Source organism: Delphinapterus leucas, chromosome 9 (assembly GCF_059928025.1).
Source record: "Delphinapterus leucas isolate spDelLeu-1000000601 "Yukka" chromosome 9, BTC_Dleu_Yukka2, whole genome shotgun sequence".
In the NCBI taxonomy this organism is placed as follows: domain Eukaryota; kingdom Metazoa; phylum Chordata; class Mammalia; order Artiodactyla; family Monodontidae; genus Delphinapterus; species Delphinapterus leucas.
Genome location: NC_143137.1, coordinates 42,149,839 through 42,167,172, shown reverse-complemented (window position 1 = coordinate 42,167,172; position 17,334 = coordinate 42,149,839). Strand labels below are relative to the sequence as shown.

Sequence of the window (17,334 nt, the reverse complement as noted above, 5' to 3'; positions counted from 1 at the left end):
AAGCGGCGTGGGGTGGGGGGTGGTGCTGGGACTTGATAAATTTAACAAAAGACAGGAAGAGAAAATAAGGGGTAAAACAAATAGTTGAATTAAAGAGAGAGCAGAAACAGTTAGAAAGAAACAATACCAAACATATCAGTGGTCATGATACTTGGAGATAGATTAAATTTTTCGACTAAAACACAAAGACCTTCAGACAAAGTTTTAAAAATACAGATACTCTGTATGACATCTTTAAAGACACATCATTATTTACTCAACAAATATTTGAGTGTTTACTATGTCCCAGGCACTATTCTAGGCTCTGGGGATATAGTAGGAAGCAAAAGACAAGGCATTGGACCAATCAGATATTGGGGGCTGCATAATCTAGGCAGAGGGTAAGTAAGTATAAAGGCCCTAACTGGGGCTAAGATGGGCCTGGGCATGTTCAAAGGAAAATGAGCAAGACAAAGGTAGGTGAGTTCAGAGAGGTAACTGGGAGGGCTGGAATCAGATTCTATGGGACCTTTCAGGCCTTGTCTGGACTTTGGATTTTACTGTGAATGGGAAGATGAGTCACTCTGAGCAAGAGTGATGTGATCTGACTTCCTTTCTTTGATAAGATCATTCTGATTGGTGAACTGAAAGTGGACTTAAGAACAGTAAGAGTGGGAGTAGAAAGATCAATTAGGAAATTAATGTAATAATTCAGGAAAGAGATGATATTGTCCTAGATAAGAGTGGTAGCAGTGAGAATGGTAAGAAGTAGTTGGACTCCTCTGGATATAGTTAGAATGATTAGTTGCCTGCATGTGGAAAGAGAAAGAGGGGTCAGCAAGGGTGACACCCAATCTTTTGGCTGGAGCAATGGGAGGGATGCAGCTGAGAAGGGAACTGTAAGAGGAGAGCAGGTGTAGAAGAGTGTGGTTGGGCGTCCTGTTGTAGATGTGAGGTACCCTTAGCAGAGATGGAAAAGTAAAAGAAATAGCCAGCCAGAGCTTCGACTCTAGAGAGGCCAGAACCAGAGATGTAAATTTGATAGTAGTCAGCATATAATGGCATTTAAAGGCATGAAACTGGTGGTATCACCCAGGAAGGGGATGCGAACTGAGAAGAGAAGAGGTCCAAGGACTAAGGCCTGGAACACATTACTGTTTACAGATGGAGGACAAGGGGAAGAACCAACAAGGGGATGGAGAAAGAATGGCCAATGGAGTAGAATAAAAACCAGAGATTGTGAGAGATCTTGGAAGCAAAGAGGAAAAAGGGAGAGAATAAACAACAGTGTCAAACCCTGGTAATAGGTGAAGTAAGATAGGTGAGAATTGACCATTGTGGTTAGCAATGGAGAGTTCACTGGTGACCGGGACAGAGGTGGACTGGTGGGGTAGTGTGGGTGAAACTCTAAATGACAGGGTAGAAGAGACAAAGGGAAGAGAGGAACTGAGAAGAGAATACACACAACTCTTTCTAAGGAGCTTTACTATAAGAAGGAGTCGAAAACTGGGAAAATCAGTAACTCAAGAGACACATGGCATCAAGAGAAGGTTGTTTTTTACTTAATGAAAGGAATGTCAAGATATTTGTTTGATTATGCAAGAGAAAGAGGGGTCTATTGCTGTAGGGACAGAGATTTTTAAAAATTGGAAGGCAAATAAAAGCAAAAAATGTTAAGGTATACCAATATAAGATGAGACAAAGTAGAACTCAAGACAGGCATTAAATGGGATAGAAGTAAATGATCATTTGACTGATAAATTATGGAACAAACTAAGAAAGTAGTTAGAGAAGTATTCCTCAAAAGAATAGTGCACCCAGATGAATTTATGGGCACGACTGTAAAGTATCACTTCTTTGGATTTAAACGGATCAAACAATAAAAAGAAGGAAGATATTTCTGTTTATTCAAACAAACTAGCAGAAACCTGATACCAAAGACTGACAGAGAAGTAAAGAAGAAACAAAGTATATCTCTGTTATGAAGACTGATACAAAAAGTCTTCAATAAAATATGAGTAAGTTAAATCCAGCAATATATTACAAGAAAAACAGGTAAAATCCAGATAGGATGTATTCCAGAAATACAAGGATGGCTCAACATAGACAGTATGACTAGAATTAATCTTATTGTTATTTAAAAGTAGAAAAATAATTTAAATTGTCTCAGTGGATGTTAAAAGAGCATTTAATATAAATTCAGTTAACATTCAGGATAGCAAAATATTCTTAATTTAGGCATACCTCAGTATGATAAAGCATATCAATCTGAAACCAACAGCCAGTGAAAACCATATATAATGATAAAACATGAGGCATTACTAAATAAGTCAAGGACAAGAGAAAAATGTTAACTATCATCACTTTTTAATAGTATTCTGGAAATTTTAGTCAGTGTAATAAAACAAGAAAAAGACATTGTTAAAGGCGTAAATCCTAGAAAGAAAACAATAAAATGATCATTTTTGCAAATGATATAGAAATCTAAGTGGATAACTCAAGAGACTAAAAGGAAAAATTGTTAAAACTAATTTTTTTAAGTTCAATAAAATGGCAGGATGCCAAAGACATATAGGAATCAATAGCTTTTTACAGACTAGACCGATTTCTAATTAAAAATTCTAGTACATTCTAGACAAAAGAAAGGTAACGTGAGCCATGTATGTAATTTTTAATAGTCTAGTTGTCACATTTTGAAAAAGCAAGTGAAATTAATTTTAGTATTTTATTTAACCCAGTATGTCTCCAAAATATTATTTCAACATGTAATCAATATCCTAAAACTATTGTTGAGATACTTTCAGTCTTTTATTTCATACTAAACCCTAAAAATCAGTGTTTGGTTTTTTTTGTTGTTTGTTTTTTTGTTTTTGTTTTGTTTTTTGGTGCCTATGGTATTTCTTAATATGGAATAGCCACATTTCAGGTCCTCACTAGCCATCTGTGGCCAGTGGCTATTGAACTAGACAATGTAGCTATGTGCCTAAGAAACTGTGTAGGACTTATAAACTTGAAAATACCAAAACTTCTAAAGAACATAAGAAGAGGTTTCAGTAAAAAGACAAACATATGACATACTCCTAGAAGTCTCAATACTGTAAAGATATCATTTTTCTCCCCCAAATTATTATATAAATTCAACACAAGCCCAATCAAAATTCCAATGACGTTTTTTGGGAAGACTGGACAAAATTCCAGAGACTGGAAGCATAAATGTCAAAGAATGTCAAGAAAATTTGAAAATGACAAGTAAAAAAGATCTGGAGTTTGTCCTATCAGATATCTATACCTATCATCAAATATTTATATATTATACCAATTTACCAAAATTATAACAATACAATACTGGCAGATCAATAAAGAGACTAAAAACAACTATAGGTAAGAATTTAGTATATGATAAAGGGGAAATTTTTTAAAAGTGGGAAGGAATATATTAGTAAATATATAGTTTTGGGGCCACTTATAAAAAATATACAATGACCTCTATTTTATATTTTATACAAAATCAATACTGCATGAGTTAAGTATTTAAATAAAAACCTAGAAAGCAATAAAACGATAGAAAATCTGTAGTTGAATATTTACCTATTTATGTTTTTTTGGACTAGAGAATCTTTAAGATAGAAATCATAAAGAGAACAATATATTTGGTGATGAAATATTCTGTTTATCAAAAACATAAGTAAAAAGCTAATTTCAAATGGATAAAATAATTCCAATATATATTAACAATAAAAATATTAATACATAAGAACAGCTTTTATAGATGAATAAGAGAAAAGATGAACAATCCAAAAGAAAAAAACAATGGGTGAAGGACATAAATAGGTCAATTTACGAAAGAGAAATGCAGAGTTTCACCTATCAAATTGGCAAAGATAACAAGATGATGATCATATTTCACAAATGTGCAAAGAAATGGACCCTCTTCATCATGACATGGACAATCTTTCTTGAAGGAAACTTGGCAGTATATATGAAAAGCCTTTAAAACATGCATATCTTTCCGTTTATATGAGGTACCTAAACTAGACAAATTCATTGAGACAGAAAGTAGAATAGACATTACCAGGGGCTGTGGAGAGGAGGAGTAGAGAGTTACTGTTTAATGGGTACAGATTTTTTGTTTGGGATGTTGGAAACATTCTGGAAATGGATATGGTGATGGTTGTATAACATTGTGAGTGTACTTAATGCCACTGAATTATACACTTAAAAATGTTCAAAATGCATATTTTACCACAATTTAAAAAAATTCCATTGCATGACAATAAAAATTTATTAAACCATTCTCCTATTGTTGAACATTCAGGTTTTCCCCAAAATTTAACAATTAAGAATAACATTATGGTTAAAATAATGTGTATCCTTTTACACAGCATTTTTATTTGTTAGTATTTATCCTATAGTAATAATGAGTAATATGTGTAAAGATATACATTTTACTTCCTGGCACTGTTTGTAATAACAAAGAGTGGGAAACCTAAGTAACTAACATTATAGGATTGGTCAAATTATTGTACACAATGGAAAATTAGACAGCCATTAAAAAGTATACTACAGACATATACCTATTGATATTAAGGGAAAAATGATTAAAAATAGTGTGTGTGGTAAACTTCAAAGGAAGTTAATGTTCATATGTGCATAGGAAAGTATCTGGAAGAATATATAAGTTTTGTCAGTGGTTATCTCTGAGTGAATGGGATTTTGTTACTTTTTTTATGCTCTTTTTCTTGCTTGTCAGTATTTTTCTGCAATAAGCATGAACTCTAATTGTAAAAAACAAAGCAAACAAACAAACAAAAAAACTTAACAGAAGAAACTTAATTTTGAACATTTAAATATCTTCATAGTCATTTCTCCTTCCTCCGAAGTAATACCATGCCTTCACTTACTATACAAAGTGCCCCTTCCCTCCCCACAAAAGAAAAACCAACTGATAGAGTGTCTGTAAGTTATTTATTATATGGCACCAGCAGATAATTCTTTCCCTGAACTAAATAACTATAAATTAGATTATATTAAGAAATCCCTTTGAGCTTTTGATTTGCTTCTTGGCTGTCCATTGTAGGTATATGTGCAAAGCATCTAATGAAAACACTTTCTACTTTTGGTAATGAGTTGCCTTTTATAAATGAGGGAGATGCTGTCCCTGGAGAAGGCTGCACATGAAGTATGTAAGACATTCAGGTATCTGAATGGAACCTCATAAAATGAGAGCAAGAAAACCAGAATGCCCTTTAGAGTATCCTCAAAGTTTGTGCAGATGTAGAAAGAATAATACTGTGAGTTTAGAGGTATAAGGCAAACAGATCCAATCCTAAAGGCATTTTTGTTTGGGTGTCCCACACAGTAGCTGTAAATCTAGAACAGGAAACTTGAAATCATTAAGGTCACATATTTATAACATCATATTCAATTAGGTTAGAAAAGTGCAATTTCTGTCATCATGTCCTAAAAAGATGTGTTTTTCTCTCAGATCTCTTATTAAAAAAAGCTCTCTATATTGTTACAAATAGGGCTGTTTTCAGTCAGTTACAAGGAGCAATTCAATTACTAGATGGTTTAGTGCAGTAACTGACTCCAGACTAATTTAATTTCTTTAGGTCTCCAAAGATCAATTGATCTGATTTGTCCCATCCCCAAAGGCTGCTTAGAAAAAATTCAGACTGAAATACCTGGAAATGAAATCCAAAACCTTGGCCAATTTCACACTACTTAGGTCATCTTGCAAACTTGCAGCTAGTCACATAAGATGCTCTCTTGGCCCTCAGACCATTGAAAGCTTCTTAGCTTCATGTACATGTGAGTGTTCCCCACATCAGGATGTTTATTAAATAAGTGGAAAATGTGGCTGCGTGTGTTATCAAATCCGTCTCTCTAAAGGGTAGTGAGTCTGGGTACTTGTCTCTCATGAGCACAAGTGCAACAAAAGGGGCTATTTTTACTCTAGGAGTAGTTTATTAAGACTATTAAAAGTAGCTGAGATGGGGTAAAACTATGCTCATCTAATAAAATATAATTATTTTACATTTTGAGATTTAGAAGTGCTTTCATAAATGTCATCTTACATGGTTCTCATAATAAACCTTTGAAGTAAGCAGGGTTATTTTCTCCATTTTTCTAGATGAGGAAACAGACTCAGGGGTTAGGTGACTTCTCTAGGATCACTCAGGCAGGAAAAGGCAGAGCTGGGGCTCTAACCCATGACTTTGTCTCTATACCATGCTCATCCACTGATTTGAGACAGAAGATATGATGCCCACTGTAAAAACACATCACTTACTTCCCGACTGAGCCACTGTTTTCATTCTTGCCTGACCCCTGACTAGAACGGAGAAAAAGTTCACATATTAAAATCCCACTTGCATAAACCCAGTCTGAATCAGTACCTCTGGCACTCCAGAAATAGGAGATAAAAAAGGCCACACCTAAATGCAAGTAGCCTTTGTAAATGGACTCCTTTGTCACCCATGCTGCTGATACCACTTTCTCACTGACTTGGGTCTTATGACCTGTTTGCATGCCTATGTCCCACCTAATTGGAGAGTTATCTCCTTGCCATCTCTCTGCATTTTGCAATGGATTTTTCAACAAGCTCAAGTTTCCTTCCCTGATCTCTCAATACCCCACAGTCACTTGTCAAGCACTCCAACTAATTAATCTTTTCTACTCAGATGCCACAGTTGTACCCAACTTTCAGTCTCTCCTGCTGGATACTTTGTCTCCCCACCGAGCTTCTATATGTGTTCCCACAAGTCAAAACCACATGCCTATGCTCTGCCATTTGGGAAGGATGAGGGAAGGATAAGACAGATGTTGCTAAAACACGTAATCATCCTTTAATTTGAGTTTCCAGGACAGGTTAGAGAGAAGTGCTGAGGTCAGATGTGACCATGTGGTAGGTAACAAAGAGTGTGGCAGAAACACATAGCAGTCGGTAGGGAAATCACACAAAGATTTGGAGATAAAGCTAGGGTACCCCACCTGTCAAAAGATTCCAGGCCACATAAAAGATCAGATACAGAAGATGAGTAAGATCTGACGATCTAATGTGTGAAATGGTGACTATAGTTGATAACATTGTATTATATAATTCAAATTTGTAAAGAGAGTGGAACTTAAATGTGCTCACCAAAAACAAAACAGAATAAGTACAGAAAGTTACATAGTATGTTTAAGGGATACAAATAATCTTCTCCTTGAAAAAAACATTTTTTGACATTAATTTTGGGCAAACTATGCACCTCAATATAGTCATTACTCATCACGTAGACAGTCTCACACGGTGTGAACCATTTTAATTAAATAAAAAGTGGGGTAAATTACGGCACATGATTGTCACTTGCCTTCTTGAAGGTCCTGAGATCTGATAGCTTTCCTATTAAGTATAAGCAGTCTATGCTGTAGGTAAAATATACCCCTTGATTTAAATTGCCTCTCCTTGTTTCAAAATTCCAAACTACGTTTATAGTCTTTATGTTAACAAATATATCCACTTCAGAAGGCAAAGGCTATTAAGAATCTATTTCTCTGTGGATTGCCACTCAAGACATGAAGCTTAATATCATGTAGAGGACTGTGTCTTTGATAACAAAGAAGCCCCGTTGAAAAAATGTCCTGTCCAAAGAAACCACTTCACTCAGAAATTGAGTGTAGAATAGATCCAGCTGCTGCAGCTGTCAAAGCTTAAGCAGTTGCATATCTACAGGGTTTATAACTGGAAGGGAAGGTGGGGCAGAGAACTGGAGACTATACAGAGTATTGGAGACTCTATAAAGTGAGGTTATGGCTCTTTGGTGTTGAAAGGAGTGTGCTCTTACAAACTAGTGCTTCTCTTTATCTTATCTAGGCAAAAAAGTAAACAGAAAATTCTCATTACCTCTCAATGTCAGTGAGCCTGGAGGAGTCCCGGAATCCTTTGGCAAAAGGATTACTATCTATTTTCAGCTTGGTTATCTGGAAAGGGAAGAAAGTATAACAAAACCGTATCATTTCCATGGTCAAGGAAATAAAATCAGAAATAAAAAGTTTGTTCATTTTCCATCATGGCACCCCAAGAATATCTTAATGTCTCTCAGTATTGTGATAGAGGTTAAAATTGCTAAGAAGTTCACAAGAGGCCTAAATTGGGTGGAATGGTCAGAGAAGGCCTCAGAGAGAAGGAAGTAGTTGAGGACAGACTGGTCCTAAAACAGGCTGGAAGTCAATGGATAGAGACAGTTTGAAATGGGGGCCTTTTACAAACAGCGTGGCTGCTGTGTGAAGTATTTAAGAGAGTAGTGAAAGGCTAGAGCTCGACTGGGGAATAATAGGGAAGCTGTCTAGAAGGCCAGCATTGGAGAGTAATGGGGAATAAAAACAAGAACGTTACCTCATGCTGACTTGGCAGCCTCATTTGTTAATACCATGGGTACTGATATATACCATAATGGATACCACAATAGTAACTTCATGTTCAATACTATATGAAATACCTGACATAAATACATGATATAAAGCTTTCAGCATATAAATTTACCCCTGTTCCCCTTTCCATCTGACTAAATAAGAATCAAATTAGTGGGTCTCTTATTATCCTCCCATATAATGTTACTTACAGACTCTATGCTTATATGGAAAAAAAATATTTCCTAATAAGAATCATAGTCTGAAGTATTAAGTGTCTATGTTGTGCTAGTCATAATTCTCACAATATTAATGTAGAAAGATCCATTAAAATATATGCACTGCACCTTCACGGAAAAATGTTAGGTTACAAAGAAAATAAATAAATAAAACATTGATTAAAAGATGCTCTACTTGCAAAATTTCTGAGTGTTAAGAGCTAAAAGGAATGGAGGAGAATTATTGGAAGTAGAACCACAGACACCTTTAAAGAGAGTCATAGCTCATTTGTGTCAAAATGAGAACCCACATTCATCTTTGGAAAGAGAGACACACACAGAATAGTCTTAACCTGGAAAAAAGTTATAGATTGAGGGCGCATGCCTTCCTCTTTCAAAGTAAGGAATAAACACAATCAAAAATATATCTATTTTGAGATATATATATATATAATAGTTTGAAATACTATTTTGCCAATAAACAACTTTCCCTTTGATCAGAGTGTATCTACTTTTCATTTTAAACTATTAACATCTAAAGAATTGTTTTTTTCATTACAAAAGACACTTTTTTTTTTTACTTTTCAAGTTTTCTTAATGTGAGCTAACCAATGTACAAGCTGCAAAAAGCTATTTACCTCACTTAAAATAGAACTTCCCACACTATCCTTACCAGAGAGACTGCACTTCTCTATCATTAACACTGGCAAGTTGTAAGATTGATTCTTTGATACTAGTTTTTAAGGGCACTTGACAGTGCCTCAGAAATGCTCATTATTGTCCCATGCACATTCACTCTAGAGTAGCCAAAAATAAAATTGCTAATTTCCTTTTCAGCTTAGTTAATGGACAATGGTAAACAGTGAAGGAAATAAGCTAGATAAGTAAGAAACCTGTTCTTAATGGACAGCAACAGGACTTTGTGTGCATAGAAAGAAATATACAGGAACCACTGAGGTTGCCCCTAAAGTGTGGCCATCAAGAGTTTGTAGAGAACCTTCTCTCACACTCAGCCACCCCTTTAATTAAGGGCATGGATTTCTAAAGGGTGAAGTCTATTTTAGCCATTCTTTCAGACTAGGATTTAGTATTAAAGGTCAGTTTTCAGGGCAAAGATAAAAAGTTTTATTTGTTTGAAATAAATTACAAACATCTTCTAAAGCCCAAGCAGTCAATATATTCTAGAATTGTAAAACACCAACAAGATTTTTAAATCCTCAAAAATGGGATTTCCTTATCTTTTTCTACTGAATAATTATAAATGAAAATACTTTAGATTTCTAAAGTGCTTTATAGTTCATGAAAACACTTTCACAATAATTTATCAACAGAAGTGAGATCACATGGTCCCTAAAATTCCATGGAGCAGGCAGAGGCATACATAGAACTGGAAGTGGTTTAAATGCCACTAAAGAAGCTGGCACCACGTCCCCTGCAGTGTTAGGTGATGTTAAGTGTGAACCAAACCCAGATAAAAGCTTCAAACTGAAACTGTAAGATACAGCAATAAAGTTAAGTCTTCAAGTTCAATTCTTACAAGCTCATTTATAAAAAGTGAATGGATTTGCCAATGGATAACATTTTCTGGAGACAAAGGCAAATAATATCTGATGGAGAAACTAATTTTGAATGAAGTCCTTTTGCAGCCATCCCTCTAAAATATGAACCATATCAGGAATTCCCTGGTGGTCCAGTGGTTAGGACTTGGCGCTTTCACTGCCGGGTCCCGGGTTCAATCCCTGGTCGGGAAACTAACAACATCCTGCAAGCCATGCAGTGCAGCCAAAAAAAATTTTTTTAATAAATATAACAAAAAAATGTGAACCATATCAAGCTTTGTTTGAGTCTTTATAAACTAAAAGGATAGAAAATATTATCTATCTGTTATAACAGTTAAAGAACCACCTTTGATCCACTTTGTCCCTGAAAAGGATTTTGAGAATTGAATTTTTTGTTATTTATATTTCCAGGAGGTAGACTGTTGGCTCAGAATGTGCTGATTGTGGAGTTGTCGTAGAAAATAAATATTCTCAGTGTGTGTGTGTTAGTTGCTCAATTGATGTGTCACCATATCTAGTATTACTGCCATAACTTTGAATGAGGAAGTGAATCAAATTCAACACAAGTTTTCAGATTTCTTTGGAATTTTCTTTCATTTATTAGAACTTTCTCTTTCCAGTATCTTTTTGGTCCTTCTTGCATCATCCCCAAGAGTATCAATGGTAACTTTTTTACTTTACATTTGATATAATTTCAAACTGAAGGGAAGTTTCAAGAATAGTACAAGATGTACTCATACAGCTAGATTTACCAGTTGGTTCAGCAGTGATTTAACTTTAGTGTGTTAATTAGAAAAGGAGCTCAAGAGAGTAACCAGGTATTTACTTTCTCTATGGACTATTTTATCTAATTCCAGGGAAAAAAATTGCTTTTGGAAGTTAGAGAAAAAAAGCTGAATGGATCTCTTACTACTAAAATTGTACGGGGGCCCTGAACTAACCACTACAGTCTTGAACAGGCCTTATGGAGTACTGATTAGCAGTACAGGGACTGTGGGTAGACTTCTTAATGAGCCCACCGTGCTCACTGTGATATCACTAGACTCTGAATCTACTGGGGCACCAACAATAAGCACCCCAGAAATGTCTTTTTGAACTTTGCTTCCAGGACAAGCAGTCAGAAATATGATTTCATATGTTTACCAGTTATAGACTAGGTGAAATTCTTGAGTCTACATAAAAAGCATTTTGTTTTCTATTTTAAGATAAAGTAATTTTTAAATAGCAAAGTTTTAACATTCTAGTTAATCATGCACTTTTAAAAGGTCAGGCACAGATTTTACTCCATGGATATTTAAATAAAAACCAGTAGTTAATAGAAAGAAATTCATTTCTGCAGATATAGTTTTATATCTCTTTATGAAATGTGGGAGAACGAAAAAGTTATGTATTTGAGAACCAATGAGAGAAAGACCTGAGTTATATACAGTGATGTCAGTTGGACATCATTTTCCTAATATAGAATACCTGCAGCTTGTAAAGCTGTTGCACAGCATCACCCATGTCAAAGGTAAAGCTAAAAGAAAGATCCAAAAATAGTCAGCTACCAAAAACGTATGTAGAGAACCCATGTGAAACTACAAGTATGTCTTTATGATTCAACAACAAATTTTAAAAGCAGCAATATTTTTCATTTTATGAGGAAGAAGAATTAACAAGGACAGCAGTATGTGCTTAAGAAATCCTGTTTCAAGTGTATGTACATATATGCAAATCACTGACTAATTGTGGTCAAAATACACCTGTTTTTTCATGTATTATCTTAATAATATGGAACATAATGCACTTCCTAACCAAAAAAATTCATTCTTTCAACATCTCCTTTATAGATAAATATATGTATAAATGGAGGGCAGATTTTGACACTGCCAGCTGCACCAAAGAGAAAGGGACTTTTTCTAGTAGTTATTATTCCATGTGATATCACTGGACTGTGAATATAGCTGGGGTTCCCAGCCACAAGGTGAAATTGGCCCTCAGAGACCATTTCTCCAATTATCAGGAAAAGATCTGTCCAAAGGCATTTAAAAATGAAACCTGACCTACACTTCAACTTTACAGCAATGGCTTGCCTGCTCAAAAACAATGTATGACCTTTAAATCTTAAATTATAAAATAGTTTGTTGAAAGTATAATGTATTTAGCTTTAATCTAATAATGTAAAGAAATGCAATCATTTCCTCACAAAAACCAGAGGAAAAAATAGAAAAAAGGTCCCGTTTTCATTACTTACAAATAAAACTACCAGACACAATAAATGAGAAGCTTTTTCACGAATTCTAATGGAAAATTTGATTTGGCTTTTACTATATATGTAAATAATGTCCTATCCAAAGTTTAAGAGATATAAAGGCGGTCCTAAGTATGAACTTCTAAATCTTCTTTCTCTCTTTTCTCCCTGTTCTTTGTGCATGAAAATACTCTAATATTTATACTGTACTTAGTACATATTTGTTTATTTCCTATATATTTATTTTATGTTTATTATGGGTAAATCAGTAGACAAGCATGGTATAGCAGTGAAAAGGCAGTAAATGTGAGGAGGCCTAGAAAGAATCAAGGATATCTTTAGAAAACTGTATAAGACTAATGAAAATACTAACCCCCAAAATGATTTATTCACCCCACATGAATTTCGATTGGTCTTATGAGGTCTATAAACCATTTGCAAAAATGACTCATTAGTATACCAAATCAAATTTTTGACTAGTAATTGAATTTCATATATATATGTGAGTAGATTTCACTTCACCAATGTGGCTGCCATCTTCTTTGCCTGTAAACTGGGACTAAGAAACAGACCATTTTAGGGAACAACTGTAAGGATCAAATGAGATGCTGTGCATAAACATGCCTTTGGAAATTGTAAGGCACTCTGTAAATAAAGCACGTGGTGACTGTTGGACTGTCTCTGGAATGTCCAAAGAGGATTTGCCACCATTTGGATTTTTAAATGTTAGTGGCAACTTTTCAATGAAATAAATGAATGCACAAATGTTATACTATTTATCTTTAAGTAAAAGCACACACACATACACACACACATACAGCATTGTGCTAGGGATTATGGCTTTAAAGGTGGGTGCACAGAAATAAATTCAGACATGGCAGGATCTACTGAGAAAAGCAGTACTGAATTTAATCACTTATTGTGGGTTATTTAGCAATGAAATGATATATACTAATCATATTAATCGTTACACTTAATGATGCAGTGAAAGCTAGCTAGGCGCTGGTAGGTGGATTTTGAGCCCATTTATAATCTTAATTAGAAATAAACATTTTCAAGAGGAGCAACTAGTGTTGGGATATGTGTTTATTAGAATCTTAGCCTATTTTAATTTAGCAATATTTTCACATTCAGTTTCCCAACCTTGACACTGTCAGTGGTCATCTTCTTGGCCTTGCAATCCAGCAGGATGCTACCAAAAAGGAGGAGTTAATACCCAGAAGATGGTTCTTTCACTTACCAGATTTGTGACCTTGGGCAAGTGTATTAACCACTCTGAACCTCAGTTTCTTCATCCACAAAATGAGGCTTATGGGGCCTTATTCAGGGGATTAGTGTCAGAATTAAGTGAGATATTGATTAAAAATATAGAGAGATTCTTCTAAATTAAAATAAATCCAAACCATGAACCTTAGGTGGATACTAGTTCAAAGGTGGGGGTGGGGGGGGAAGGCTATAAAGACATTTGTAGGTCCATCCTGAAATTTTTAATATGAACTCAATTTTAGATGTTGTAAAGATACTGTGGTTACAAAGTAATCTTATTGTCAGTCTAAACTTGTAGAAGTACTTACAGGTAAAGTATCATGATGCATGCATCTTAGTTTCAAATGGTTGCGAGAAGGGGGAATGTATGTACATCTACAGAGATTGAGAAATGGGGCAGGGGAGGTAAAGCAAATTGGAAAAATGTTAATTGTTGAATCTGGGTGGAGAGTATACGTGGTTCATTTTACCATTTGTTTAACTTTGGGATATTTGAAAATTTTCTAGATAAATGTTGAGCGGAAACAAAAGAATTCAGTGAGGTAATGTCACTAAAGCATATGGCTCCTATTAGAAACAGCTAATGCCAGTGGATATTTTGACTGTCAATATAGGTTGATTACCATCTTGTTACACTGGCTGCTGTCAGTGTGAAGAGCTCCCTGCACACAGCAGGTAAGCAGTGAGCACTTGCTGAAAAGAAAAGAAATTAACATAAAGAACCGAAACCCTCTAAAAAAGGATGTCTTGAATCCATCAGGGTCACAAGCTGAGAGGAGGTGAGGTTCCCCTTTCTTGGGGACACCAAGCACCTAAAGAGGTTAGGCTTTTAAACCTAACTACCTGGATTCATATCTGTGATGGGAGCAGCAGGGTCACATTGGATAAGTTATTTAACTCCATGCCTCCATTCTTTGAACTGTAAAATGCAACATAAAAATACTGTTGTTCCTATCTCATAATATCATTGTGAGGATTAAATAAGACAGTGCACTTTAAATGGTGCCTTGCGTACCCAAATATTAGCTGTTATAATTATGTAGATAATAACTTCCTATTCCGTGTTCCATGATATGAGAGGTCCTGCCAATATTTATTCAGGATTGCTTCTTCATCAATTAAACCAAATCTAAGGTGTTACACTTAGAACTTTCCTTAATTTTGTTCTGCCCATAATTTTCACTAAACAATCCCAAGTTACCTATTCTTGCTTTGGCTCCCTTTACGGAGAATTCTGATAAAAGCAATGAACTTTCCATATGACAAGTTTCTATTTCATTCTCAAATATCAGCAGGTTTTCTTGTATTAGTATAAATCTGATGTTTTATAATATAAAAGCTACTAATTCAGTTAGTGTAAATTGAATTAAATGTTTCAGGAATCTCTTTAGATCCTGTGATACCTGTATTACATGTGTCCTCAAATAAATTAAAAATGGGATTGTTGATGTCAGTGTTCCAGATTCTAAGAGAAATAGCATTATGTTTTAGGGCTTTGTGGGCTTCACTCTATACACAAATTTTTAGCTTGGGCATTCTCTGAAAGTTGCCACTCCTGTGTCGTTATCTTAAGGATAATTAAAAAGTTATAGTACTTTGCTTTTACTTAAAGATAAATAGTATAACATTTGTGCATTCATTTATTTCATTGAAAAGTTGCCACTAACATTTAAAAATCCAAATGGTGGCAAATCCTCTTTGGACATTCCAGAGACAGTCCAACAGTCACCACGTGCTTTATTTACAGAGTGCCTTACAATTTCCAAAGGCATGTTTATGCACAGCATCTCATTTGATCCTTACAGTTGTTCCCTAAGATGGTCTGTTTCTTAGTCCCAGTTTACAGGCAAAGAAGATGGCAGCCACAGTGGTGAAGTGAAATCTACTCAAAGTCATATGGAAATTATAGGTGCTTATGCCTTACAGACACATACCCACTCTGGCCATTTTTCTACATCCCTTCTCTGACTTCCTGTTTCCTCATCTGTGTAGGGCTACCTGGGCTTTCAGTTTCATCTTCTTGCTTTTCCTGAGAGACTCAACACCATTTTTGCTTGGTTGACCATCCCACTCTGGACTCTGAGTCATCTATCAGGCAGCACCTAACAGTATTCACTCAGAACCCAAAATACAACATCAAGACATGAGGAGAGCAAGAGTCCTGGATACCTATAACCAGTCAAATAAAAGCAAGACACAAAACCCAGAGTAAACTGACAATGTGAGTTCCTTTTACTAAAGTACAGTGTATCAAAAGGAATTCTTCTGGTCCATTCGGACTGTGGAAAAGTTACTTGTCCTCTCTTAGCTTCAGATTCCTCACTAAAGAATGTTACTGTTACCCGTGGCCTTCAAGATTATGCTGACTATGAAAGAATACATGGGGAAGTATCTAACAGGACTCAGTCCTTAGCAACACCTTGATAAATATTTACAGTAGAGTTGGACTAAGCCTTATGGATGAAGAAATGCATAAATTTTAAATATGATTTACAACAGAGAACAGAAAATATATAACTCAGTATTATAAATTAGATATCTTGATGTTAATTAAATACACAACTGTTTACATACTACAGTCTATTATCTAAAGAGGCATTTAAGATCATTCTACTAGAATTATCTTACCCTGAATTACAGCTGAATAAATCTCACAAAATATCTAATGTATCAGTAGTTTGGGTAGTTGGCTAGCACACTACGTGTGCTAATTTAGCAGAAAAACTGAACTTCTAAATTTTATGAAGCAATGAGTGTATGGTAACACATGTCATGAGGCTCTACCAGAAAGAGAAGGAAGCAGGTAATGTTCTTGAGAAAATTTGAGAAGGCAGATTGGGTCAGGTTTGGGTGGGACATGTGAGCAGTGAACAGCCTGACCAGGAGTATAAAGGTTCTAAGAAAGATGGTGTAATACAGACCTTCATAACCTTGAGCCATGGATACTCAACATATTTGGAAGTCCTGGGGCTGATTCTCCATAGCTTTCTCCAAAGTGAATTTCTGTTTTGAATACTGGGATAGCCCTTCTCTCCAAGAAGATAACTCTCCTAAAGCCTTATATTACTCGGGAAATAAATTGTGAAGGGTATACTCACCAGTTGATTCTGGTAGGCAGTGACCGCCGTAAAAACTGTTTCTGGAAAGATGAATGTTCTGAATTCTTCAGACTTCAGATTAAGTAATGAGGCTGTGTGGTCTTTCTTCTTAATGATGTGCACCCGTGGCTGGTACTTATGCATTGAGTTCAAAATTATCTGCAGCAAAGAGTGGGAAGTACAGTACTGGATTTTAAGTACTTATAGTGCTAATAAACAGGCCAAATTACAATGAGGCAAAGAAAGAACCATAAAATCTACTGTGTCAAATGCAGTTTTAAGATTAGGATCTACCCTTTCCATTCTTCACGCAAATAATTTTCACATGATACTGCAGAGTATTGTGAATCACGTTTTACCAAACCAACTGTAAATAATACAGGTTGTTTCAAGTGTCCTTTCTAAAATGATAGAGGAAAAAGTCATCTGGAGGATGTTTATTTTTTAAAAAATGCTTTTTGTTTTTTAGTCTGGTTAGACCAAAGGCAGTATGTCTCTAAATTTTCTAAAGTAAGAAATTACATATTTGAGGAGGCTAGATTGTTATTTGGGGCAGTGGGGGGTGAGGGGTGGGTGGCAGATGGGACGGA

General features: G+C 35.3%; 1 protein-coding gene across 1 annotated transcript in view; it reads right to left on the bottom strand.

Annotated features, from left to right (window-relative positions):
• The window catches only part of TBX20 (T-box transcription factor 20), a 57,188-nt gene that overhangs the window by 26,633 nt on the left and 13,221 nt on the right, over window positions 1-17,334 (bottom strand). The window contains exons 5-6 of the mRNA XM_022583543.3: window positions 16,745-16,903; window positions 7,868-7,944 (exon numbers count right to left, since the gene is read on the bottom strand). Coding sequence (XP_022439251.1) covers window positions 7,868-7,944; window positions 16,745-16,903 — 236 coding nt within the window. The remainder of the gene's footprint in view (window positions 1-7,867; window positions 7,945-16,744; window positions 16,904-17,334) is intronic.